Source organism: Oryctolagus cuniculus, chromosome 21, assembly GCF_051225735.1.
Source record: "Oryctolagus cuniculus isolate XC-2025 breed Fujian yellow rabbit chromosome 21, ASM5122573v1, whole genome shotgun sequence".
Classification (NCBI taxonomy): domain Eukaryota; kingdom Metazoa; phylum Chordata; class Mammalia; order Lagomorpha; family Leporidae; genus Oryctolagus; species Oryctolagus cuniculus.
The window spans coordinates 19,883,845-19,911,709 of NC_142887.1; the positions used below are offsets into that span (position 1 = coordinate 19,883,845).

Below are 27,865 nucleotides of genomic sequence, written 5' to 3' on the forward strand. Positions count from 1 at the left end.
TCAAAAGTCATCACTCCAAGTTTTCATCTCTTCATACCATCATGAAATTTTTCTTTGAAGTGGAAGCAATTATGAGAATTTTGAAGGATGAGGAAACTATAGAGGATATGTCCATAAAATGGGATTTAAAAAGTACTTTGAGATTCACATGCACAAAAAATATTAGCAATTCAGCTTGGTAAATTCTAAAAACTGCAAGCGTTGGCTTTGCTTTGGTGGCCACTAAAGTAGTCGAGCTTAAAGGCCAGGTGCACAAAACCTATTGTAATCTAACAGATGTGATCTTAAAAAAGTCGAACGTGAACAGGACTGTAATTAATGAAAATGTGCTTTAAGGGCCTACGTGGACCCACGTACAAGGTGCCCTACAAGGACTTCCTCTGTTAGAGCAGACGGCTGCTGCCACGCTGCCCCGATTCCCGCCTTTGAGAGTTCTTACCAGAAAGGAAGCTGCCCTAGAGCAGGTGACATTTTGGGATCTGTTCCAAGCGTCATCATTACATAATGGTGTTCGGGACCACTCTCTGCCCTTCTCCTAAGGACTCTGTGGCCTGAGCACGGGGCTCTTGAGCAAAAGGTATGTTCTGATAAATAAAGGCGTCTGGTCTGCATACCAGCAGGCATTGACAACGCATAACCCGTGAACACAGAACTCCACCCTCCTGTGTTGCAGTGACAAGGGAACCTTAGGAAAGCAGATATTCTGCAGCCTGACTTCTGGATGGTTTGGCATTTTTTGTTGTTGTTGTCATTTTTTAAACATCTCTTTTCTATATGTAGGAGATCAATCCTTCATTGTGGTTATGCAAATACTGCTGTTTGCTGCTATATTTCCAGCTCCTGGAACAGTGCCTGGCACATAGTAGAAGCTCATTAAATATTTGTTGAATGAATGAATGAACACATCACCATTAAACAGAGAGACACTTTGCAACCACAAGAGAGTTAATCACTTCATTTGTACCAAGCAAGGGATAGTGGTGGTGGGATCTCAGTGAGGTCTAATTTTTACTTACAATAAAATCGACACACTTGACAATAGCCAAGAGAAACTTTGATGACGGAACAAGAGAACAGATAGAGTAGACTAACAGTCACATTTGTCTTTCTGTGCAGACATATACATGAAGACTGGGTGTCAAAGCAAAACAACTTAACTGATTCCTCTTTTCTCCGTTTGTTCAAGAACTTCCATATATTTACAAATCTACGCAGAGAAATGCACTGTTTGGAAAGGCTCAGGTTTGGTGTGGTATTAAGTGCTGCCTAGGCCTGTAAGCTGGCCATTCCTGAGTCTGCACAGTTAACAGTGACTCATTTCCCACAAGTGATGCAAAGAGAGAGAGAGATGAAGCGGCCTGCTCACCACCTCCCCTCCTTATGGTGGGGAGAAAGGGCCAACTACTTCAGAGCCTCTCCTAGGGGTGGTGAGGGGGTGGGGCGGCTTAGGAATGGACGCCAGTCATCACTAAGTCTCTCAAACGTGACATCAGATCTCGGGCTTTGCACTGAGATCCAAGCAGAGCCCTTCAAAGGGGCCACCTTCCACCCTGGCAGGGCAAAACTGCAGCGCGTCCACCAGTGCAACCCAGGCATCCCTGCCGCCAACCTGGTCACCAGCGCCCAAGACCGAGTCAGGACCATCACAAACCCAGAAACAAGACCCGCTCCACTAGGGAGAGGGAAACAAGCAATAACCAAGTGTAGCAGAGAAAGCGAGTGGGTGAAGGTGGACCTATGACAAATACTACTCGGAGAAAAACAATCCTGTGTGACTAATTTCTTTCTTCTCTAAAAGCAAGAACCCAGGTTTCAGTCTTAAAGGTCCAAACCCCTATAGCTTTTAAAATTGCAAAGTTAATGACCCTACAAAGCTCCGCTGAGAGAAGTAGGTAGACGCACCCACAAAAATGGATCGAAAATGAAAGATGCACATTCTACTAAAAAAAATGCCAGGCAGTAGCAAACCGAGCAAAAAAATACTACTTAGAGGTCTGTTTCCAGTGCTGAAATGTCCAGTGTTCGGTTATCCGTGCTATCCTACGAGGTGGCTCCCTCCGCTCACCTACGGGGCGGCACCTCCCCTGCTGTGACAATTAGTTCTCCTCCTTACCCCCTTCCCTTGGCAACCTCTAACCTGTTGTCTTTGAACTCGTCAACCTCCGCTCCTGCTCACCAGGATTTTATCAGCCATCTGCTGGATCTGTTGGGATTTTGTCTGGATGTCATCCTTCAGTCTGTTTTCTCTACGCTCCATGGTCTCTAGCCTCTTAACCTTGTTCTCCAGAGAATGGCGGCGTTCCTGTAGATCGTGAATCAATCAGAGAGTTTTAATGGCGTAACTGCTACGGGCACAACACCTGCACCGAGGCAGAGTCCCCAGGAAGCAAACGTTCGAGTCGGGAAGACAAGTGTCAGGCACCCAAAGCAACGGCGGAGGAAGTTAAGATGCTATGGTTCAGGGACTCAGTTGTGTAGGTTACAAGAGTGCATTCATTCATTCAAATATTTACCAAGCACCTACTATCTGCAAAGCACCCCGCTAGGCATCACGGGAAAAAGAGAGGAAGATGGCATAGTTCCTGCCCTTGGGAAAGATAAGACAAACACAAACACACACGTTATAGGTTAAGAGGGGGAAGAACCATGAGGCAAACAGGCACCCGGGGAGGTGGGAGGCGGCGGGCGGGGAGGAGTGCTTTTAGCAGATCGGTCAAGTGGAGGAGGCACAGAGGTGGGAGCTCCGGAGACTGCGTAGGGCCCTTTGAGGCAGGGAGGGTGGAGGGCATTTCACAAGGAGGCGGGCACATTTGCAAAATCACGGAGGTGGTCAGGAGCCAGTTTGCGTTCTCAGTAGAGTCCAGAATGGCCATACAGCCATTTGTCAGCTGGGCAAGCAGGTGGAATGGTAGCATTTATGGGTCAAATGGTTGAGTCTCCCGTACCAGGTTCTGGGGTGCACGTAGGATACACAGATGTAGGTTTGGGATGGCGCACAAGGTGTGTAGGGCCCAGGAAACTTACACTGTGTGAGCTAGCTGGGAGGAAGGAAAGACTGGATGGAAACAAAAGGTCAATAAAGCACTATGTTTGCTCAGCTAAGAGGAAAGGGGCCGGGACAGGCTACAAAAATGACAGGCCGGGGATGCAGGAGAGAGCAAAGCGTGTTTACAGGACTGGGTGAGCAGCGACTCCAGGGTCAGGACAAGCTGAGTTTGCCAAGCCTTCACGCCTAGGGTGACCAAACGGATGCTGGTGGCCCCGACCAGACTGGGACCCTGAGGAAAGAGGCCAGGCTTGGGGGAAAAGGTACCGAGTCCATTCCAAATCTGATGCACTGTTCAGACACCCAGCTGGGGTTACAGGCGAGCAGTGGAAAATGCAGCCGGGAGTGGGGGGTGAGGATGGCCCCACAGAATCATATTCCAGAAGGTTCACGCCAAGACCATGATAGGCAAAAGCAAATGACCCAGCAACAGGAAGACGGTGAGATCAACTGAGCTCCACCCATTCTGCAGGCCAACACCGAGGGGTGGGGGAGGCAGGGAGGAGTAAGGGGCAAGTGTCACTTTTTACTCTATTTTCTTCTGTTTTGCTTTAGGTTTTTGTTTCCTTTTTGTTTGTTCTGACAACGAAAAGGCACTTGTGTATTTCTGGTATAATTATTGTATCAATGATTTCAACAATTAACAACAACAACAACAACAACAAAGAATTTGAAGGCGAGAGGAGGCCCAAAAGTGTAGCTCCGAGAGTCGTGACACGCAGATGGACGGGGACAGCCTTAAGAACCAATGTGATCGGCAGTGTGGGGGTGGGCAGGGGCCAGGGAAGACAGAGGAAGGAGAAGGCGGCGCGCAGAGATGGAGTCACGGTCCCCTGCAGAAAACAGACCCTCCCAGGTGACTGCAGGCCAGCGGGAAACAAACAGCGAGGGAGGGCTCTCCGCTTGAAGCTGCCACGGCAGATCCTGCTTCCGCCTCGGGGGAGCTGTTTCCAAGGCTCTCGAGTTTCAAAGGGACCTTCAGAAGGAAAAGCTTGGCCAAACATCAGCAAGTGACGGCTTCGCGGTTTCTTTCCCTGGGCACAGCCAAAGGCCAGCTGTGGTCTCAAGGTCAGGCATGCTCGGCCACGCCGGGGCCCAGGGTCAGTCAGGCGTGGGCCAGGGGCCCCTGCTCACCTCGGCTTCCACCAGCTTCTTTCTGATGCCTTCGGAAGAGTCCTCCCGGTTCTGCAGCTTCTCCAGCTCCCTCTCGGCGCGCTCCTTTGCCTGCCGGATGTTCTGCAGCAGCTCGGTGGCCTCTGTGCTGGCTTTGACAGCCTACAAGGACAGCGAGAACACAAGATGATGCCCAAGCTTACTCACTTCAAAAAGATGGTGACGACGGGGCCAGCGCTGTGGTGTAGCGAGTAAAGCCACCACCTGCAGTGCCAGCATCCCATGTGGGCACCGGTTCGAGACTCGGCTGCTCCACTTCTGATCCAGCTCTCTGCTGTGGCCTGGGAAAGCAGTAGAAGATGACCCAAGTCCTCAGGCCTCTGCACCTGCATGGGAGACCCAGAGGAAGCTCCTCACTCCTGGCTTTAGATCAGTGCGGCTCCAGCCATTGTGTCTAATTGGGGAGTGAACCAGCGGATGGAAGACCTCTCTCTCTCTGCCTCTCCTTCTCTCTGTGTAACTTTGACTTTCAAATAAATAAATACATCTTTAAAAAAAAAAAAAGATAGTGATGCTGTCCTAAGTGGGAAAAGCAGTACCCTGAGTTCACACGCAGCACCTGCTCTGCGCAGCGTGGAGGCGCTGGCTCTGCTCTGCCTCTGGTCTAATCTGAGGGTGCGTTTCCTTCAAAGCAGCACTGGCTTAGGCATGCACTCTGTGATCACAGCGGGTGTGCTTTTCTTTCTGTGGTACAGGCGAGAGTGTTGTACGTGACAATCATTAGCATCTTCGATCAATCGGATGCGGTGCAGCAAATGCAAATGAACAGGTCTACGTGGACTGCCACCCAGGAACTACTGCAGGAACCTCTGCGTGCTCACTTTCCTTATTTTAATTCTCTCATTTGCTAGTCATGCAAGGGAAAATGTGTGGTGCATTTACAAGAAAGTAAGACCAAAGCTATGGCCGGCGCCACAGCTCACTAGGCTAATCCTCAACCTGTGGCGCCGGCACACCGGGTTCTAGTCCCGGTTGGGGCGCCGGATTCTGTCCCGGTTGCCCCTCTTCCAGGCCAGCTCTGCTGTGGCCCGGGAGGGCAGTGGAGGATGGCTCAAGTGCTTGGGCCCTGCACCCGCATGGGAGACCAGGAGAAACACCTGGCTCCTGGCTTTGGATCAGCGCAGTGCGCCAGCCGCGGCGGCCATTGGAGGGTGAACCAGCGGCAAAGGAAGACCTTTCTCTCTCTCTCTCTCTCTCTCACTGTCCACTCTGCCTGTCAAAAAAGAAAAAAAAAAAAAAAAAGACCAAAGCTATCATTTAAACTTTTTCTTTTTGCAAACAAATACCTTTCAAAGTACACAACAGGGTGTTGTGATCATTCACAAATCCATGTCTTTCTAAAAAAAAACAGCTGAGCCTCTTAAAGCGAGTTTTGTATTTGCAAATTTCTGTTCGCGTCTTCACTGCAGCTCTCGCGGCACTTCGGCGAAGATCTGAGTTCTGAGACGGAGGACTCACACTCACTGGCTTTGATGCTAACTTCTCAAAAGAATGAATGAGAACTACAAGAGAAGTCCGAGACCTGCATTGTCCCACGTGAGAGCACCAGCCACACGCGGCCACTCAGTCCTTGCAATGTGGCTGAAAATCAGTGTTTAAAATTTCATTGTTAATTTAGCGAAGTTAAATTTAGGTTATTTCAACACACTAATTTTTAAGCTTAAGCTTAATTAACTTAAAAACTGAAACAATATAAATGCCACAATAGTGATACATCCTACAGTGACACTATGTTTTATATACTGCCCTCAGAATGTCTGGGTTCAAGACCCAACCTGCTTCCAGTTCCAGCTTCCTGTTAATGCAGGCTGGGGGAGACCACAGGTCATGCCTCAAGTTGATGAGTTCCTGTCGCCCACGTGGGAGACCGGGATGCAGCTCCTGGCCCCTGGCTCCAGCATGGCCCAGGCCCTGGCTGCTTCAGGCATTTGGGGGATGAATCAGCAGATGGGAAGTCTCCACCTCTACCTCTCTCTCTCTCTCTGCCTTTCAAATAAATGAAAATAAATGTTTTGAAAGGAGGGGACAGGGAGGGGTAAAGAAATGAGGGTGATCCATACAATGCCACGCGATTCAGTTTCGAAAAGGAAGGCGATTCCAATACAGGTGCTACATGAATGGAACTTCAGGACAGCATGTCGGGTTAAGGAAGCCAGTCACAGAAGGTGAATACTACGTGACTGCCCTCCTGGGTGCTATCTAAACAGTCAACACCATACAAGCAGAAAGTAGAAAGGGAGCTACCAGAGCTGGGGCGAGAGCGAGAGCAGGGAGGGACTGGTGTTTGCTGGGTACTGAGTTTCACTGTCACAATGTGGAATGTTCCAGGCATCCATTCCCCAACAGTGCAAATGTACTCAGCACCACTGAACTACACGAGCAAATAGGGCTAAGAGGGTAATTAACATTGCCCGGCTTTTAGCACAATTTAAAAAAAAAAAAAAAGGGAAGAAAAAAATGAGAAGAGATTCTATAAGGGGTCTTCATGGAAATATGGATTATGAAAAACTATGCATGGGGCCGCTGCCTGTGTCGCCAGCATCACATATGGGCTCAAGGTGAGTCCCAGCTGCTCCACTTCCAATCCAGCTCTCTGCTATGGCCTGGGAAAGCAGTGGAAGATGAGCCAAGTGCTTGGGCCCCTGCATCCACGTGGGAGACCCAGAAGAAGCTCCTGGCTTTAGCCTGGCCCAGCCCTGGCTATTGGGCCACTTCAGGAGTGAGCAGCGGATGGAAGACCTCTCAGTCTCTTTCTCTGTCTCTTTCTCTCTTAGTATAAGTCTGGTTTTAAACAAAAGGAATGAAAGAAAGAAAAAACTTATGCGTGGATTTCCAAAGTTGTCTGCATCAAATTAAACTCAACTTTTCATGTCTGTTCCTATGAGCTTTCTGTAGTATCCTCACATTAAACCATTCATAGACACGCTTGATAAGACACATCCCATAACCACACTCATTCCAGCCCTGTCGTTAAGCATTTCCCGGGTCCAACTGAAGGGACAACTTGAAAACTGCGAAGATCAGATCTGTAGTATTCTCACCACACCCACACCAATGGTTGAGCACATGAGGTGACCAACGTGCTAATAATCAGCTTGGTTAATCATTCCATAGTGTACCAGTGCATATATATGTACATATACACACATATATATCAATGCATCACAATGTATACTGGAAATATATATTGTATTTGTCAATCAATTCACAATTTTATTTGTCAATGAGGGGGGGGGGATAATTTTTTTTAATTAAAAATGCCAGGAGGGTCCTAGCACAAACTGCAGAATGCTGTGAACTCAGCCCTCCTCCTCCCCCTGCACTTGACAACACCACAGAACCTCCAAGCATCCACTACTGATGGACACAGCATGGGTGGTGGATGGCCCACGCCTCTCTTCTAAACGTGCCACTCAGGGAGCCTGGCCCCACAAGGCGAGAGAAACCAGCCTCTTGGGTTCTAGTGTAGTATAATTAGAACTTTTACTTGAGAGTTTTTAAAAATAAACACTGCTGACACATCTCAAAAGGAGAAAGCATATTCAGAACTCTGATATTTTCAGGTAATGGCTCACTCCCCCTTCCTTTCCCTTGGCACTGGATGAGTAATTCTGTGTCTTTTGTCACTAGTGCTCTAGGACCAGGCAAAGAATCTGGGAATGGGGATGGAGCTCGCGAAACGCCCCCTCGGGCTTACCTTCTCCAGCTTCTCTTGGAGTTCCTGAATTTTGAGCTGCTGTTCAGCATTGATCTGTAAAATCCCAGGAAATAAGGCAAAAGGCAAATCAGCATTAAAGTCTTGCTACACTGAGTGCAGTCCTACGTTCTTGAGGTTTTACTGGGGTCTCCCTGTGTTCTTTTCCAGAACCTACTCAAGGAGAGGATGAGAAGAGGAATGATGGCCTTTCACGGGAGATGGGGCTGTCTCAGTGCAGTGCAAGTCTCCATGCTATTTCTCTAAGACCAGCAACACAGAAATGGCAAACAGAGAGTCCAAGTCGCCCCACCCCTCCATCAGAATCTCCCTGTGTTATTAAGCAGCTGTGTTTATGGATGATCATGGGCAGGCAGGACAAAACATGGCATCTAGCTCTTTTAGAACCACAGCTAACGGTCAATGTGCTCACCCAGAGGTGGACCCTCAAAATAAGCCTGGAAGACACTTCTCAAGGCGTTGCAAGCATATTCTTAATCAATGACTGGCCACTGATAGCAATACTTAAAAAAAAAAGCACCCACAGCGGCAAAGCCAATCATGGAAAATGTACCTTCTCCAGTTTGGAATATTCACCCACTTCAGGCTTCCCTTGATCCTTAGCCTGTAAGGAAGGAAAAGGTAACAGCAGAGGGTTACAGGGAGCTGGATACAGGCACCAAACCAGAGGTAGATGGAAGGATTCTGTTCCTAGTGTCAAATAACATGGCGGGTGACTGTAGTTCACAACAGCATTTCATACTTTTCTCGGAATAAAAGAGAGGAGCTGGAAGGCTCCAATTACAAGGTAATGACAAACAGAGGAAACGTGAATGTCCCTGATTTGATCAGCACGCGCTGCACACAGGTATTGAAATGTTGCACTGCACCCCATAAACATGCTCCGTTGTTATTAAACATGCTCATCCCAAAACCTTTGTTAAATGTTTAAAGGGATGGAAACGCTAACTAACTTGGTAGGATCTTCACACACTGAATACGAACATTGAATTACCATAGTACGTACATAAATATGTACAAATAGTCAGTTGAAAAGGATACGACATACTGGGAAAAACTAACAACCTAAAAGTCTATAGACAACTCTACCTGGTATACTTTCCTGCTCTCTGGAATCAAAATAATAATCATAAATGATAAGAACCTTATCTTCCACACATAACGACCATGCGCTTCCCAAGGTGCCCCATAATCTCTCCGACCTGTGCTCCTGCTAAGCTCACCCATCGCTGCACCCACAGGCGCCCTCCTGGGGGTAGACTACCTTCATCAGTTTGTGCTGGCACTCTGTCGCTTTCCGCTTGAACTCCTCGGCGGCGAGCCGAGACTCTCTCAGCTCGGATTCGTAGAGGTCACTGCGTCGTCTCGCAGACACGAGGTCCTCTTCCAACTGATTCATCATCAACCTCATCTCCTCCACCTGAGCCTGGTACTCCTAAAGCACGGGCAGTGGAATAAAGGGGAACTTAGACTTCCCAACAGAAGAGGCAGTGGAGAGGGAAGAACACCGGCCACCATGGGAAGGCGCACTTGGAGGAGAGATTGGCAAAGAACAGATCTAGAAGCCCCGGGAGACGTGGAGTAGAAAAGATGGAGCCACGGGACGGGCGTTTGATGCAACAATTAAGATGCTGCCTGGGACATCTGCCTCCCATATCCGAGTCCCTGGGGTCAAGTCTCATGTCCACTTCCAATTCCAGCTTCCAGCTAATGCGCACCCTGGGAGGCAGGAGTGGATGACTCAAGTAGTTGGCTTCATGCCAACCCTGTAGGACACCCTCTCCCCAGCGGTACTCCTCACCCAGCCCTGGATGTTGTAGGACTTTGAAAATGAACCAGCAGGTAGGGTGTGTGTGTGTGTGTGTGTGTGTGCATACATGCAAGCCTTTCAAATCAATAAAACAAATATTTCACCAGAAAAAAAAAAAAAAAAAAGATGGACCCAGAAAGAGACACCAAGTACGCAAAGAGGGTGGTGTTGGGGAAAGAAGGAGAAAAGAACAGCCAGTCTCGAAACGGAATGTAGAACGTGGATCATAAGGAAACCACAGGGAACACATGTGCTATAATGAGACACCCTGGAAGTGGGTGTTGCATGTAGCAGGACACCTGCAGCCCTCAACAGAATGCTGCTTGAGTCCCGGCTCCTCTGCTTCTGATCCAGCTTTCTGCTAATGCTTCCCGGGAGCCAGTGGATCACGGCCTAATAACTGGGTTCCTGCCACCCACGTGGGAGAACCTGATGGCGTTCTGGGTTCCTGGCTTCAAGCCCTGACTGTTGCAAGCATTTGGGAAGTGAACCAGTGAATGAATAGAAGACATCTCTCACTCTTGCTCTTTCTTTCAAGTAAAAAAAAAAAATTTTTCAGAAAAAAGTAGAAACTATAATTAAAAATATTTTTAAAAATCTTCTGAGCAAATGATACCACATAATATGCACAGAGCCTTAAGACTTCGACACAAGACAGCCGAAAGGGATTCTGTTCCCTTGGCAGAGAAACTGCTTCCTGGGGGTTTCCTCCAAGGGTGGCCACTTCTACGGATTTGTCCTTCGGAAGTCAAGAGCCTCTAAGGCAATTAGACATGGTTCTAGTTTTTAAAATTAACCTTTCAGACGGCGCAAGGGGGTAATTGGAGTCTCAGTAGAAGGCATTCCGGAAGGTGAAAATCATCATTGTCAGTTTCTCACCATTAATTTTTCTGGGCCCAAAACTGAAGGATGAACTTAACGTTGCAAGTCACCCTGAAATCTGGAGGACTCACCAAACTCTGGCTCTGGACAAATGTGAGAAAAGCGCCAGGGAAAGAGCAAACTTGTCCCCTCGCGCGACCCTGGACGGTGAGCCAAGCCAGCCCCTTCTTTCCCAAAGGGAACTTTTTAAAAGCAAAACAGAACAGTTGGGTTGTGGCTATTCATGACTGGATTTGCCACAAGAAACGGGCAATGGTTTGGGGAGCTTTTTGGACAAGGTGTGAAGATGTTCTTTGCGGCAAGATCAGGGCTAAGTGTAAGAATTGTGAATAAGCATGTCTCTAACCCAAGGCGCCCGGGGTGGGGTAGGGTGGGGTAGGGTGGGGAGACAATTAGAAGAACAAGGGACTGGGTGGAGATGTCTTTGACGTGAACAGCATACGGTAACATCTCTGAGACCTGTTCTCCCAGGAAATAATTATGCCAGCATAATTTTTAATCAACAAATTGTAATTTACTGACGGGGTACAAAGGTGACCTCTCACTCCACTGCAAAAGCAGATCCTCCCGGCCCACACTGAAGGGGAAGCAAGGCTCTTAACAAAAACCGGTTTTCCACACCTCTCCCTGTGTTAGCAGAAAGTTTGGCCCTGGGGTCGGGGGGAAGGGGGCTGACTTGGAGCAGGGTCTCGTTTCTCTCCCTCCTGCCCAAAGACCAGCCCTGGGGAGGGTGAGACACACAGGTTCCCCTGGTTGGTAGCCACTAAGCAGGGGAAGGCAGAGGATACAGAGATCTCACAACCAGCTCCCAGTCGTGGGAACGCACGGGGGGAGTGAGAGCCACGGGGAGACAGGACGCCCTCTGCCTGGCGCTGTCCTGGCCCCTCAGCCAGGGCCCCATTGTGACTTTCATGGCTCTTGGAACTGAGCCTTCCGTGACCCCTTCCTCTGTGAAAATGACACTGTGGCGCAGCGGGAGAAGCCGCTATCCAAGAAGCCAGCATCCTGTATGGGCGCCGGGTCATGACCTGGCTGCTCCACGTCCAATCCAGTGCCCTGCTAATGCGCCTGGGAAGACAGCAGAAGATGGCCCAAGTGCTTAGGCCCCTGGACCCACGTGGGAGACCCAGATGAGGGGAGACCTGGATGGAAGATCTCTCCCTCTGTCTCTGTAACTCTGCCTTTCAAATAAATACATCTTTTAAAACAAATTACATGTGATGATATATTAATATAAATGCAAAAATGTTTATATTATCTATAAAAAGTGACTTTTTGGCCTAAAAGCTCAATCTTTTTTAATTAAAAAAAATGGAAACATTTTAAGGGACCCTAAGAGTCTAACGGCCCCTGTGCCCACTGTGCCTAATGGAAAAACCAGCCCTGCCCACAGGCACAGACACCAAGCTGTGCAGACGAGGAGGAGCTGCGGCAAGTTGTACCCTCAGACTCTCTTTTCTTTCCTGAATTCAGGTCAGAGAGAGAGGGAGAGGGGGGGGGGAAGGAGGGAGAAGAGAGAGAGGAGAGCGAGACAGAGGAGAGGGAGAGGGAGAGCGAGAGCTGTCTTCCTGTCCCAGCATGGAGGGACCCACAAGTCTGAGCGGCATGATCAGATGCGAGAGCTGGGGACGAGAGCCGAGTCCCACCCACGCCAGATATTCCAAGTGGATCCTCAGAATTTGAGGGAGGGGGAACAGACATGCTCTTAGCCACTCACAAACCCTGGGACACAGCAACTTGGGCATTACCCTCACTTCGCTTCCCTTCCCTAAGGAGGGGGGATGAGGAAAAATCAGTTAAAAGGGTAGGAATCAAACGACCGCATAGGACTCTCGGGTGTCCTTTTAAACCAAATCCGAAGACTCTATGGGGAGTGGCTGAGTGGCAGCTCTCGAGAGAAGAGCAGGGAAGAAGTCCCAGAGCTGGGTGGAATCGGTGCGCTGCGAGCATTAACACTCTGTCCAGGTCTGCAGATCCCCTGCGCTCCCCGAGACTCCCACAGGGCCCCTGAATAGATCCTTCTCATTTAAGAAATAAAATCCAAGAAGCTTTCTTTGCCCCCTAAGCGGAACTTCTGGTGGTCCTTAAATCTGAAACGCCACATGCTTGCCAGCTGGGAGATGAACCATAGAAGACACCACTTTGAACCCAACCATCAGCGTGGACCTCTGCAAAATGCCCTGATCATTTCAGTTTCTATGGGATTCGGTTTCTATGGGACCCCAGCTGCTCCCTCTGGTGGCCAAAGACAGCTTTCATTTCCCCGGGAAGTCACCAAAAGTAAATTTCCAAACACATTGAACCCGTGGGAGGGTTTAAAAAAAAAAAAAAAGAACCCTCCCTCGTGTAACTTCTAGGATGAAAAACGGGTGTCGATAAAAGGAGCAGGAGTCACCTGTGAGCAGATTCGAAGAGCACGTGCCCTTCCAGATCTCTAGGGATAGTGCTGTGCCGTGCACACACGCAGGGATCCACTTGCCAAGTGTCCAATGCACATCTCTTTATAACGTTTCTTGAGAGGACATTAACCCATCACTTTAAAATATTAAGGCGATACGTTTATTTTGCCAACAAAATCCCAAAGGCGGCAACTCGTACTTTGAAGAGTAAGTCAAGGATGGAGTTATTTGCAAGAGTTTCTTACATTAGCACCACCCAGATGGCCAAGTTTGTGTTACTCGGAGACAAAAATGTTCATTTCCAGCAGTGTTTCCATTAGGTTTTTTGAAGTGAATGAGAGTTGCCTGGCAGCTGATCATTCAGCTCCCCAATTACTCATTGCCATCGCTTCATTAAAGTTTCTATTTACAGTTTCTTCAAAAGACAGAAAAATCCATGCTAAAAAGGAAACAATGAGGCAATATAAAAATGAGCCATCTACAAAAAAAAGACTCATTTAGAATGGGGGTTGGGGGGGTAGAGTGGGCTTTTTAAAGGTCCCCGTTCTCTTTTCTGGACCCACAGGGAACCAGTTTTCTGCACTCGGATATGCCATGTTGCTTCGGACTTGGCCTGAACAACGAACTTTCCTTCTAGAATGTTTCTGTACAGAGCTAAAACTCTGGGGGCTAGCACTGTGGTGTAGCAAGTTAAAGTCCCAGCACCCCATATGGGCATGCCAGTTCAAGCCCGGCTTTTCCACTTCTGATCCATCTCCCTGCTAATGTGCCTGGGAAAGCAGCGGAGGATGACCCAAGTCCTTGGGCTCCTGCACCAAGGTGGGAGACCTGGCAGAAGCTCCTGGCTTCAGACTGGCTCAGCTCCAGCCACTGAGGCCATCTGGGGAGTGAACCAGCAGATGGACGACCCCTCTAAGTCTCTAGCTGTCTAACTCTTTGAAATAAATACAATAAATCTTAAAAAAAAAAAAAAAAAGTAAAATTCTGAATTGCCTTGGCTTCCCCCCAGAAAAGCCATAAAAGCATTTTCTCTGTTAACCTTCAGTAGCAGGTTTGGCAGCAAGTGGCTCCAGTTCCGCAGACTTGCCAGTCTCTGCAGGAACCATTCGCCCTGGCTCTGTGGCAGGAAGCCGCTGTGGCCATGTTCCCATAGAACTGAGAGGTAGATGTTAAAATGTCAATTTCACAGAGCTTCCACATATCACAAAATACTATTTGTCTTTTGATAATTTTTCTCTCAATCATCTATAAATGAAAAACCCACCCCTGGTGGGCAGGCATTAGTCCTAGTGGTTCAGACACCCGTGGTCCCACACGGGAGCACATGGGTCGATGCCGGGCTCTGGCTCTTGAAGCCAGCTTCCTGTGAGTGCAGGCCCTGGGAGGCATCAGTGCTGGCCCACGGGCTTGGGTCCCTGCCACCCACGTGGGAGACCTGCACTACGCTCCCAGCTCCCAGCTTCGGTCCCAGCTGAAGGGCAACCATGGAGTGTGGGGAGTGAACCAGTAGATAGGATCCATCAATCGATGGATCCATCTCTTAAACAATTTTAAGGGCATCTGTAGCTGTGGGCCAGATCTGTCACACGGGCAGCTGCAGTTTGCCTGCTCTTGCTCTAAGCCAACATCTTTCTTACGAGGATCAGACGTTATGGGGTGCAGACTTCACAGGCAGCTGGAACAAGTACAGCACGACTTATGTAAATCACAGGGCATCTGAAGTTTCTGAATGACCTACATACCTTGCTGCCCCCACCCCCGTGTCTCTCCGGAGACGCGCGGTCTGAGCTGGCCGGGGAACGGCGGCCATACCTGCTCTTTGATCTCCTGGAGCTTCCGGCTCTGCTCCCTGATATCATGGAGAAGCTGCAGTGCTTTGTCATCCTCCTGGGACACCTCCATCCGCGCTTGCTCCAAACTTCGCTTTAAGCTCTGCGGAAAGCAGAAATGTTAACAGGGATGCCCTGTGGAGCCTGCTCTGTTTGAAAAGGTTCATTAAGAGAGAGCGAGAGAGAGAAAGACAGCGAGAGGGCTGTGAGCTGCTCCGCACACACCAGCAGGGTCTCGGGGGATGGGTCAAAGTTGATAGCTCCCCGGTGGGTGCCAATTCCAGCTTCCGTCCTGTAAAAGCTTTTGGTTCAAGAAACATCACGTGCCTGAAGGGACCCAGCCTGAACCTGCGCCTGCCTGCCTCCTACCACCTGCCCTAGCGGTGTCCTAGCAGATACTTACTTGAACGCTCAGGACTGAACACCAACAAGATCCCTCAGCTGTTACAACCAGCCGGGATGGCTTCGACAGCCTTTTCTCGCAGTATCAGCGATCTGAGGGCTCGCGAGCCTAAGACGCCTCGCCTCTTACGAAGCAGCTATGACTTCATCCAGCCCAGTTGTCATGGAGGACTCCAAGTCATCTATTCCCACCCCCACCCCCCGGCTTATTTTTCCTGGACACTTTTCATCCGTCAGCTTCCCTCAACGCTTCCACGGGACTGAAATATGTATCTGAGATACAGAGCTGAATAGCTTCACCCACCACTGCCAGGCAGCCAAGTCTGCAAGGGAAACATAGCAGTTATTCTTAATCAGCCACGTTCTATAGATTTCCTCTCCCTTGTGAAAAAACAACAACAACAAAAAAAAAAAACTTGGAAAACGTGTGATTCAACTTCTTGAGACTGTTTAACTGGGCACATTAGGAAAACACCTGAATGGAGAAGTTAACAAGACAATGGAGAAGACAGTCTACTCTTGTGAGCAAAGGAAAAACAAAATCACATGGTAAATAATGACAGAGGGCCTTCGTGTCCCTGCACTGCTTCTAGGGGCTGGAAAAGTCATTAGAAGTAGGTTTTCTTGCGTGTGTCTGGCAGTGTGGATCCTAAGGCTGATCGCGGTGCACATGGTGTAGTGCAGGGAGGCTGGGATGGGAGGCGTGGTGACCGGGGCCACTTGCTGCCACGGCCACTGACTCCCATCTCAGGCTCCACACGGCCTGCGCTCTGCCCGGGCTTCCTGCTGGGAACGGCTCGGCCTCACGTCCCGGGACCTGGTGCCTGGCTCTCGCTGCTCCGCGAGCCACGGGTCTTGCTTCCCTACGCTTCCTCTCTCTACGCTCTGCCGTCGGCTGTGATGTGCCTCATGGAGCCGTCATGGAACAGGATGAGACACACACAACAGGAAGTGCCACCTCCAAGGGAAGGGGGCTTCGGGGGAGGCTCACACTGCATTCTGTGATGTAGGTAGCAAGGTCCTGCTCCAGGAGGGATCTCTGAGTCTCAGAGGCCTTCAGCTCCACCTCCTTCTGACTAAGCACAGCCTCCACCTCTGACACTCTCCGATGTAACCGGGTCATTTCCTGCTCCATCTGCAACAAACACATCGACAGGTTAAAAGGGCCCGCGGAGGCTCGCCGGGAGCAATCAAATCGCAAGTAGCAGCCTCCGAAGCCACGTGGTGGCCCGGGCTATCGCTAAGTTGCCAGAAGCTGGGATGTGTGCAATACCATTGCTTCTTCGCCCAGGAGCGCGCAGTTCTTCGTAAGGACAGTCACCGAGTGCTAAGTCACTCCTCTCATCCAAGTCTCGCTTCACACTCGATCACTTCTCTAACCCAGTTAGCAAGGAAGTCACAATCATCTTTTGTCACCTGTGTGTGTGTTTTGGTTTGGTTTGGTGTGGATTTTGGTTTTGCAGACGTCACTTTAACTTTATCCCAAATCCATCTTGGTTCCCCCCCATCTCCTTGCAAAGATCTAGAGGACAAATCCAGGACAGGGCAAGGAGTTATTGGTGCGTCTGCCCTCTTAGGAGTCCCAGGCAAGCAGTGACTGCTATCAGTCTCCAAAGAGCTGCCTGCAGCAGGAGCAGTGAGCGTCAGGAGGCGCTGAGCATAACCAACACAGTGGCCGCAGTGACAGTGCAGGAGTGCTAAGAGACTACGAAGACAGACTTCGCATCACTCAGTGCAGATGGGGTGCGTCTCAGCCACAGAAGAGGGCCCAGCCACCTGCCGGAAGGAGCACACATCTGGCTGGCTCACGCTGAGAAACGGGGCCGCGTTAAATCCAGGCCCTCCTCAGGTTAAGATTTAAAGGATTTACAGCAACGTCAAGGCCCAAGTGCATCTCCCTCGGAGCTGCTGGAGGCGCGACTTCGGCGAGGCAGGGAGCGCCTCGCTCTCTACGGATCAGGTGGCTCAGTGCCAGCTGCAGCCCCGGGCGGCTCCCTTGGCATAGATGGACGGGAGGATCCTGGAGCAAGGAGGGAGGCCGGCTGAGGCAATAAATACCTTGTGACACTTGTCCTGAGAGTCCTGCAGCTCTTTGCTTTTGATGAGAAGTTTCTTTTCCATCGAGCTAGTCTTGGCAGGGGAGTCCAGACTCGACACGACAGACCTAGGCAGAGGAAAACCGGGGTCAAGACGGCTGGCAGGTGGGCCCGAGATGCCACCGAAGGCCATCAGATGCTGCAGTGGAGACCACGGCCCTGCCAGCATTCCGCAACTGGAGCAGCTTCTAATGGCACTAGAGCCACAAGGCAGGCGGGCAGGCAGAAGGAAGCGCGAACTCCGGAAACAGGTGGACCTGGTGTAACTTCAGTTGCCACCGACAGCCTCTCTGAGCCTCAGTTTGCACATCCATAAGCTGGGATGATAATAAAGCACCTCCCACACGGGAGAGTGTGATCGTGAAACGCACGCCTCCACTCACTCACTCACTCACTCACCACGTATGTACAGTGCACCTCTTCTGTTCCAGAAACTGTTCTGGGCACTGGCACGTAACAGTGAACAAAAGAGAACACATCCCCCTGCCCTCTTTGTGCTGACCATCTATGGAAAGCAGACAGAAAGCGTCGGCAGACACATAAACAAGAAGGTTACAGGCGACGGTAACTTCTGTGAGAAAACAGGATAACGTGATACCATAGAGGAAATGGGGCTGGGCTTGTTTTAAGCAAGGGTGACCAAGGAAGTCTTCCTGGAGGAGGGGCTATTTGACCTGTGATATTAAGGATCAGGTGTTGGCCAACAAAGTGCTGGAAGGAAACAAGTTTCAGAAAGAAAGGAGAGCAAATGCAAAGGCCCTGAGGCAGGCCAGAACTAACACAGCTGGATGCAACGATTGCTGATGCTGCCCTAGTCAAAGTAGTGTTTACCAGCCGGTTTGATTCAGCTTACTTGATGAAAATAGTAATGCAGGGGGCGGTGCTGTGGCACAGCAGGTTCGAGTCCCCACTGCTCCACTTCCAATCCAGCTCCCTGCTAATGTGGCTGGGGAAGCACTGGATGGGGGGGGATGATGGTGCAGCAGGCACTGTGGAGTAATGCAGTAAGCTGCCACTTGCCACACTGGCATCGCACCACTCAAGTGTGAGCTCCAGATGTTCCACTTCTGATCCAGCTCCCTGCTGATGAGGCCAGGGAGCAACAAATAATGGTCCAGTGATGGTCCAAGTACTTGGGCTCTTGCCACCCACATGGGAGACTAGGATGGAGATACTGGCTCCAGGCTTCAGCCTGGCCTAGCCCCAGCTTTGCAGCCATTTAGAAAATGAACCAGGCCGGCGCCGCGGCTCAATAGGCTAATCCTCCGCCTGCAGCGCCGGCTCTGCGGGTTCTAGTCCCAGTCGGGGCACCAGATTCTGTCCTGGTCACTCCTCTTCCAGGCCAGCTCTCTGCTGTGGCCCGGGAGTGCAGTGGAGGATGGCCCAAGTGGTGGGGCCCTGCACCCGCATGGGAGACCAGGGGAAGCACCTGGCTCCTGGCTTCGGATCAGTGTGGTGTGCCGGCCGTGGCGGCCATTGAGGGGTGAACCAATGGCAAAGGAAGACCTTTCTCTCTGTCTGTCTCTCTCACTGTCAACTCTGCCTGTCAAAAATTAATTAATTAATTAATTAATTAATTTTAAAAAAAAAAGAAAGAAAATGAACCAGCAGATGGAATCTCCTCTCCCGACCCCTGCCTTTCAAATAAATACACAGAAGTTTTAAAAAAGAGGAAGAAAGTAAGTTGTCCACCAAGTGGTGTGCCTCTCTGGTTGGTACTCTGGGTACAAACACTGGGACAGGTGAAGGGCAGGGCCAGCTGACAGCCGCAAGCATTCTTACACATGCAGGGACCAGGCCCTCGCAGCCCCACAGTCCTGTCTATCATCTTGCTCCCAGGGTTGCAGGAGCTGGCTGTCCACGACCAGCCTGCCTTAAAGAGTTCCTTGGCTAAAAGAGGTCAGCTCTCTGCAGCATTGCAAAGCATCCCTCCTGGGCAGCACCTGGCCCCATGATAAGGGTGGGCAGGATGGTGCTGGCCCTCTACACTCATACACAGCACAGCTAGGTGAGTCAACACGCAGAGGCGCACCGTCCTGCTCCAGACCTGACCCTGCCAAGCACCAGCTGTGACCTCTCTGAACCTCCACCTCCTCATCTAGACAATAGGGGTAATCCTCCACCTGCTTGCTTGTGGGGACTAAAGGGGACAAGGCAGCAAAGCCCTGAGCACAGCGCCTGGCACTCTGCGAAGGCTCACACACATCACCTGTTACTATGATCCTTGTCATTTTCATCATGATCGCCCAGGCAAGCTCACAGAAAGCACACGCCTCACAGGCCTGAAACGGTTGCCTAAAATGGGAGAACTCGGGGCTGAGCAGGCTCTGTGCTGCTAGTCAGGTGCAGACCAATGTTGATTATTTGCAGAGAGGGGCAGCGGGGATCAGCATCCAGAAATTAACTTTTTGGAAAAATTTCATGTTTGCCTAGAAATGTTAACCAAGTTCTACACCTCTCACCAGCCTGTTTTCTGCCTAAATGTATTCAACACACACACACACCCACGCACACACACCCACGCCCGGGATTGTGCACGCACCCACGCTCCCGCACATACCCATATGCACACGGGCATAGGCACCCATGCACACACCCACGACCCCACATACACATGGGCGCACACGCACACAGGCACTCTTCTCTGTACGAGGTGAGATGGTTGCTGGGCACCGCCTGGGCTTTCCTTCGCCACACCCTCTGTTACCGAAGGTGCTCTGGCAGGTGGGCTGCAGAGCGAGGCCCACTCCCCACAAGGAGGCAGGGCCAAGTCAGACTCCAGAGCCAGCTGCGCATCGCACAGTCACACGCATGATATGCATGGCAGACGACAGCACGGGCCACAGCTCTGTGTGGCCTAGGCACAGACGGGCACCCTTTTAGGAGAAGGGGCACACAGCCGTGTCATGCGCAAGGGTGGGGGCGGGAGGGGAGTCGCAGCTCGGGAGGCTTCCCGACACGTGGTGGGCAGGCTGCAGAGGTGCTTCACGTTTGGAACGTGCTGCTGTGGGAGCAGCGCAGATTGCCGATTCACAAAACGCACTTCTAGGTCACTCGTCGCGGAGCCCAGGATACAGGCGCTGTGTGCCCCACCCCCACCCCCACCGGGGCCAACTCCTTCCCCCCGCTGTTTACATGATCTAAGTACAACACGTAAGAGCAGTCCAGGATAAAGACGCTAAAGAAATTATTCTTTCTCGGATAAATAAAAGTCACATTAACAAAAAAAAAAAAAAAAGCTACAGTAGGAAAGCAAACAGCGACCAGCCTTGGCTTGTAGCAGCAATTCCTTCTTGCAGGATGAGGCCAGGAGACGGGGGAAGGCCCATGGCCGTGTTCTGTGACCTCCAGACCCCGGCCAGGCTGCGCGGCACAATCGCCCGGAGAGCTTTTCACAAACACGGATGTGCAGGGTCCACCAGGCCCACTACCTCTCATGTGTAGACAGGACTAAGGTCTGAAGTGCCTGCCACTTAGGGTTAGGCTTTTCAAACTCATAGGGTGGGGCGGGCGTGGTGGCACAGCAGGTGAAGCCGCCACCTGCAACACCTGACATTCCATGTCAGAGGGCTGGTTCAAGTCCCTGCTGCTCCACTTCCAATCCAATTCCCTGTTAACATGCCTGGGAAAGCAGTGCAAGTTAGCCTGAGGACTTGGGCTCCTGCCACCCATGTAGGAGACCCGGATGGAGTTTAGGGCTCCTGGCTTCAGCTTGGCCCTGCCTCAGTCATCTTGGCCATGTGGGGAATGAACCAGCAGACAGAAGATCTCGGTCTCTCCTATCTCTGTAACCCTGCCTTTCAAATAATAACTTTTTAAAAAGAAATATGAAAACTCATCTTCCCTTAAAACAAAAAATTCACAGGAGGACTAGTGTAAGCATTCGGCTCCACGTGGCATTTGGGCCAGGCCTTCTCATCCCGGTGCCTTTTGGTCACTCTGAGTGGGAAGCCAATTTTGAAAATAATCACGGCAGGGTAAGAAGTTCAAGATAAGACACAGGTGTCAGAGAATGATTAAATTGTATTCTACTAAAGTCAATTAAAATAGACAACTTCCATGAATTCCGATACAAGAAATACACTAGACGCATTTGGTTCAACTTAAAATACTTACATTCTACTTCTTTTTCATAGAGACACTTAGGGTAAGTCGATTCCCAGCCCCAGTGGTTTGCTCTTGGTGTGCATTTCCAAAGGAAGTAGAGCCACGCACACCTTCGATAGATACGCTGGAGTATCCTCACAATCCGTTTCTCTCTCTCTTTTTTTTTTTTTTTTTTTGACAGGCAGAGTGGACAGTGAGAGAGAGAGAGACAGAGAGAAAGGTCAGGTCTTCCTTTGCCATTGGTTCACCCTCCAATGGCCGCCGCGGCCGGCACACCGCGCTGATCCGATGGCAGGAGCCAGGTACTTCTCCTGGTTTCCCATGGGGTGCAGGGCCCAAGCACGTGGGCCATCCTCCACTGCACCCCCTGGCCACAGCAGAGAGCTGGCCTGGAAGAGGGGCAACCGGGACAGAATCCGGCGCCCCGACCGGGACTAGAACCCGGTGTGCCGGCGCCACAAGGCGGAGGATTAGCCTAGTGAGCCACGGCGCCGGCCCACAATCCGTTTCTCGGCTAGGACTTTCATTAGCCCTCCTTCTGACTTTGAAAGCAATGGCAAATTATTGCCGATAATTACATTACTCTGGGACTGACCACAGTGTCAATCGCTGCTTGAGAGCTTCAATCCAAGGCTGGCCTCCAAGCCAGCAGCCTATGACCAAATACAGCCCTAGGCGCTTCAGGCAGCAACTCCGCTGGTCTAAAATCATCTTTAAAAGCGCCACTTCATCAGGCATGGTGTTATTTAAAGAGCTGATACTAGTGTTGCTTTAAGGCATGGTATTTTTAAGAACTGATACTATTGTTGCTTTAAGGCATGGTATTATTTAAAAGCTGATACTAGTGTTGCTTTCAGCAACATGTTTTTAAAAACTCCTGGAACCGGTTGCAACTCCAAAGCTAGGGGCAATGAGATGCAGAATTACAATAAGGAAACTATCCAGTGATGAAGCTCCATTGACCCTGGAGGGAGACAGACTCTGCTAACTGAGGACCCTTCCAGAATGGGCCTTTGCTCTCAAAATTCTCAAACATTAACCATAATTTTTGTTTTAACCATCTCATGTGAGTGTGTGTGCTGAGAGAATACATGTAAGAACATAAAAAAGTCCCGAGATCCCATGAGAGGTGCACGTAGATCAGTGGTTCTCAACCAGGGGCTGTTTCGCCCAGTCCACCAGTGGTCTTTGGCGCTGTGTAAAGGCTCATTTGGATTTCATGAGTGAGGGTGGGAGTGCTATTAACATCTAGTAGGCAGAGGCCAGAGATGCTGCTCAACACCGGACGCGTCACAGGACAGATCCCACAGTGAGAATTACCCAGCCCTGGATGTCGACAGTGCAGGCTGGGAACCCCTCCTGTAGAAGCTGCAGAGTAAGGGAAGCTACATCCCTGTCCTCGAGGAAGTAGCACTCTACGAGAGCGAGCTGGGCCACTGCCTCTGTCGTCGGTAACAGTGTCCACTTCCCACGTGCCAGGCACTGGGCTTGGCACTTCATGTGCCACCTCGCTAAATCCCCCAACCATCCTGTGAGATGGGTGTTACGACCCCCTCAGCACCAGGGCCAAGGAAGGGCTGACCTTACAGCCTTGGCCTTCTCCTGCCACACCAGGATGACTTGGGGGGGCCGTGGGGAGCAGGGCAGCAGAGCTGGGGATTCAGATCTGAGGTTCTGCAATCAACGGTCCAAAATTCAGACCTCAGCTCTGCTCCTTCTTGGCTGGATGGCACTGGACAAACCGCAGAGCAGTGCTGCAGAGGCCGAGATGGGGCAAGGTCACGGGGGAAAGGGAGAATGGGTCACACGGGAGAAGGCGCCCTCTTATCCGCGACTGCTCGTGCTCACTGCAAAGCCTGAGGCCAAGACAGCCAGTGACCCAAGGACATCCACGTGCCCGGTGGCTCCACAGCCCCCAGGAACAGCTCAACTCACACACAAGAGCACCTGGCCCCCCACCCCTCTGCGGCTGGCGGTGCACGGAGGGGACCTGTGCGTGCTCTGGGCTGGTCGAGGTGCAGCACAGTGAGGATGCTAATAAAAGAACAAGCAGGCTGCCCACACACGGCTTGCCTCCTCCTCCTGGCCCCGTGGCAGCGCCTCAGCCAGTTATCCCCATGGAGAGGAAGAGCACTTCCGAGCAGCGGGTGCATGCAGCCGCCCGCCCACACGCAGCAGTGCTGTCGCTGCCAGCACAAAGCCAAGTTTGGGTTCTCCTTTTTTTTTTTCTCCAGCTTCTATTTTCTAGAAAAACTTACTCTGAAATCAACATCTCTTCCCAATATACACATCTGATTTATAATTATCAAGGCCCAAAGAGTGTTAATAGAGACAATGGTGCATGGGCCGTGAGGAAGGGCAGATCGGCTACTACCGCTGCAGAAGGGGATACCTGTTCCCTTAAAATACATTAGATGCAACCTAAGATTTGCTCTCCACATAACTACAACACTTAAGGAAAAATAATAAAAATGCAGCTTCCCCAATGACACGCCTATCAACAATCCACATAACTCCCCCTAAAATCCTTAATAAAGCTGTTAACAAAATGTTTCTTATCAAAAGAGAACAGAAGCCAAGTATATGTTCTGGGTGCTCATCACCACTGGGACAGCTGAGCTCACGCTTGAGGATCGCATCATTCATCTATTCTCCAAGGAAGAGGACCCTCCACCTGCAAACTACGTCACCAAATCACAGAGCGCATGGATCACAAGTCACACACCTTCCTGACATAACCAAGAATGAGTACTTGAGGCTAAGTCAGAGGAAAGCAAAATTAGCTCAGCTGAGGGCCCCACATTAATTGTGGCCAACAGCACTAAAAATATAGGCAACTGAAGATGTAATATGGTGCAAAAAAAAAAAAAAAAAGAAAGAAAGAAAAATGCATCAGCATTCTGTTTCCAAAAATACATTGGCTTTTAAGATTGAACATTATGAAATTTGTGATCCAACCTTATAAGCCCATTTTAAAATACACAGTGGTGTCCATCAGGAGCACTTGCAAATATCAAACACTCTGCTCCCCCTGAAGAGCTGCATAGTCCACCTAGCTAACACACTACTGGCACACACACGCGCACACACACACACGCACACATACACACACACACTGGCACAAGCAGCAGTGGTCTCCAGTTAACTCAGAGCACTTGTTCTGGAATGATCAATACGTAGCTCAAAAGTCATTTATCAAAAACATGCTGTTAATAAAAGCAGAACTACTCACATTATTTTTAATCCAATTGCCACCTCCACACCAATGCCAAGCTTTCTAGGTTAACTTCAGGGACATGTTTCTACCTCTCGCTGGCATACAGCAACAAGCCAACTTACCTCCCTGGATCCAACCACCCCTCTGCGATCCTCCCTTCACAACAGAGGGGCCTTCACACGAGAACCAGATCGTCCATGTCCCTACTGAAAATCCTGCAAAGCTTTCCTGCTCAGTGCAATTGGAGCCAAGTGCAAACCATGAGGTCAAGCTCAAATTGGACCATGTTGCCCATGCATTCCCAAGTCCCAGTTGTCCCAGTGTGCCTTCTGTGCACTGGACAGGCTATGTCTGGCTTCAAGGTCTTTGCCTGGAATATTCTCTACATTTGTCATTGTCGTGTGGGTAGAATGCTCTCTGTGTAGGCAGGGATTCCAGCCTCTTTGTGTTGTCTGTTATGTCCCCAGTGCCTAGAAAGTGCTTGGTACGTGGCAGGCTCTCAGATACGTGAATGAGCAAATGCATGCCTGCATGACCCCCACCAGAATGCAAGCTCCATGAAGCTCAGGGACTTGTGTCTCCCTGGTAGTCCCTGCTGTCTCTCAGCTTCCAGAATAGTACCTGGACCCTATAGATGTTCAGGGTGTCACCTCAGGAAGTGATTCTTCCCCTTAAACAAAAACTCAGTGCTCAGCTCAGGAAGGCCGTCCCTAGACACCCAATGTCAAGTGGCCACCTCTGGTCAGCCCCATCGCAGCTCCAATTTCTTCGGAGCCCCGACCGCATCTGAAATTACCTCCCATGTGTTCTCATTTACTTTGGTTTCCCCTGCGGCTTTAGGACAGGGCCCTCGTCTATCTTGCCCAGGGAAGACCATAAGGCCTGAAATGACGTTTTTGTTGAGTGAATGAATGAATGAATGGATGCGTGGATGGTGTGGCAGTACTTCTGTGCCCCAGGCAGCTGCAGTTGAAAGGTCACAGTGGGACAAACAAATCCGAGTGAAAAGTGCATTACGTCAGTGCTGGCACAAAAGAGCTTTCTGGCCCCCGCTCCAGAGATGGCCAGCGTTGGTGTGGGACAGCAACGTCACGATGACACACGCATTCTCCCATCCAGGGAGGCTCAAGCACTTGAAGGTGGCTAGGGGTGCGTGACATCTAGGCTGGGCACCATGCTCTCTTTCCACTGGAACCAGAACCCACCAGAAGCCTCGAGAGTGTCTTAGGCAAAGCACAGGTTTAACCAACACATCGTGGACTCACAGTCAGAGTTTAAAAATTGGATGGTGATATTAGGACATCTGTCAGGCACCCCACGTGGAGCCAGATTCTCTCAATGGGCAGAAACCAGCAAGATGTCTTTATAAAGCGGAAGCAGGGAGAGAAGGAGAGCCAAAAGCATCCTGTCCCATCTTCACAGCTATATATCAACAACCAATATGAAACGCATGCTCACTGTGCATCCTGACACTAAGTGCTCTGCACGTCCCCACAGTAAGCTTATCTGACAGACACTGACTGTACAGACGAGGGCGTCGGGGCTGTGAGCCGCTCAATGGCTCGTCCACACGCTAGCAAGCACTGGCACCCAGGGGTGAACGCGTGTCCGCTGGATTCCAAAGCCTGAACTTTTATAGTTTGTCCCCCAAAATTAAGAATGTTATCAGCTCTGAAGCTGAAAGTTGGGAAAGCTGGCACCCCCCTGCCACAGAGGAGCTGCATGAACACAAGGAGTCACCCTAGCTTCATGATCATCAGTCTCCATATCTGCAAAATGGGGCGGTGCTGCTAGGACCAGATGAGCCCGCTTGTCAAGCATTTAAAACAGCACCTGGGGCAGGGTGAATTCTCAGGGAAGCCAGCTCTTTTGCCTTCATTGCTTAACAAATCCCTGGGTCCTACAATCCAGCCAAGGAGTCATAACTGTTAGAGACAGGGTAGGACGTACAGTGGTCTGCAGGCAACCAGATATGGGTCCAAGTCTTAGATCCGGGCTAACTGAACCTTGCGGAGCCTCAGCACCCTCATCTGTGCACCAGGGATAATACCAGCTACCCCACGGAGTGATGGTCAAACCACCAGCATTTAGAGAGATAATGATGCGTGTGAAGCATGCAGTATAGTTGAGGGCACACAGGCAGTGCTAGTAGGTGACAGCTGCCACTAGTGGTTGGGTAAACGGTTCAAGGAGGAACTGACATAGTCCCTGGCTACTTTGATCTAATTCAACCCCACAAACATTCACTGGCAGAACAAGACGCTGTTTCGGGCAAAAGGAGGAAGACATGGGCCTGGACTCAATGAGCCATGAATAGGTTGGCCAGTCACAGGGGCAAGGAGGAGGTATGCCTGAAAAGGGGGGCAGGGGTCTTGGCATAGCAGACTCGAATACCAAGTTCAGGAGCAGCCATTAATTCTGTCCACATCAGAGTGCTGCTGAAGGTCTCGGTAAGTGAATTACGTCATCCAACCTATGCTTTGGAAGAATTCCACTCTCCGTGGAAGATGTAGCACAGCCAGGAAAACCCAGAGGCAGAGGAACTGATTAGGAGGCTACTGCAAGGGTCCAGGCAAAAGTCCCTGAGGAGTGCTGGTAAGGACAGCAAGATGGGCATGCACGCAAGGGTCATCCCAGAGGCACAACTTGGAGCATCTGGCAGCTGATGGGATGCAAGACGGAGGCACAAAAGAGCTGAGGATGCTTTTTTTCTTGCCTTAAAGGGTAGGCCAAACAGTAGTTTCTTCAATGAAGGCGGCAAAACTAGCACCCAGTGGCTTATGACGGAGTAAGTAGGTCTGCATATGTTAAGAGGTAACAGAGGATGAAGGGTAAGAAATCAGTAAAATAGACGAGTGACGATGGAGCACAAGGGGAGGAAGCCATGGAGAAGTCAAAGTTAAGGTCAAGGAACAGAAGGAGTGAGGGTTCAGCCTAGTGGTGAAGATGCCTGCACCCCATATCAGAGAATCTGGATTTGACACCTGGCTCCAGCTCCTGGCTCCAGCTTCCTGCTAATGCAGACCCTGGGAGACATCAGATGACGTCTCAAGTAATTGGGTCCCTGCCACCCACGTGGGAGACCCTGATGGAGCTTCCCACTCCTGATTTTGGCCTGGCCCACAGCTGGCTGTTGTGGGCATTTGGGGAATAGATGGGTGGAAGGGAGACCACACGCTCTCCTCAACG

At 50.5% G+C, this 27,865-nt stretch overlaps 1 protein-coding gene across 18 annotated transcripts in view; it reads right to left on the bottom strand.

The window, feature by feature from the left end:
• Positions 1 to 27,865, bottom strand: part of CIT (citron rho-interacting serine/threonine kinase) — a 180,927-nt gene that overhangs the window by 72,450 nt on the left and 80,612 nt on the right. For 17 of the 18 annotated variants that reach the window (XM_051826609.3, XM_089323271.1, XM_089323270.1 and 14 more), the window contains 8 exons: positions 17,315 to 17,420; positions 16,248 to 16,391; positions 14,838 to 14,957; positions 9,199 to 9,369; positions 8,488 to 8,538; positions 7,917 to 7,970; positions 4,181 to 4,321; positions 2,177 to 2,302 (listed from right to left, as the gene is read on the bottom strand). In XM_051826609.3, coding sequence (XP_051682569.3) covers positions 2,177 to 2,302; positions 4,181 to 4,321; positions 7,917 to 7,970; positions 8,488 to 8,538; positions 9,199 to 9,369; positions 14,838 to 14,957; positions 16,248 to 16,391; positions 17,315 to 17,420 — 913 coding nt within the window. Of the gene's footprint in view, positions 1 to 2,176; positions 2,303 to 4,180; positions 4,322 to 7,916; positions 7,971 to 8,487; positions 8,539 to 9,198; positions 9,370 to 14,837; positions 14,958 to 16,247; positions 16,392 to 16,529; positions 17,220 to 17,314; positions 17,421 to 27,865 lie in introns of those variants that run through there. The other variant, XM_089323276.1, reaches the window with a different exon arrangement.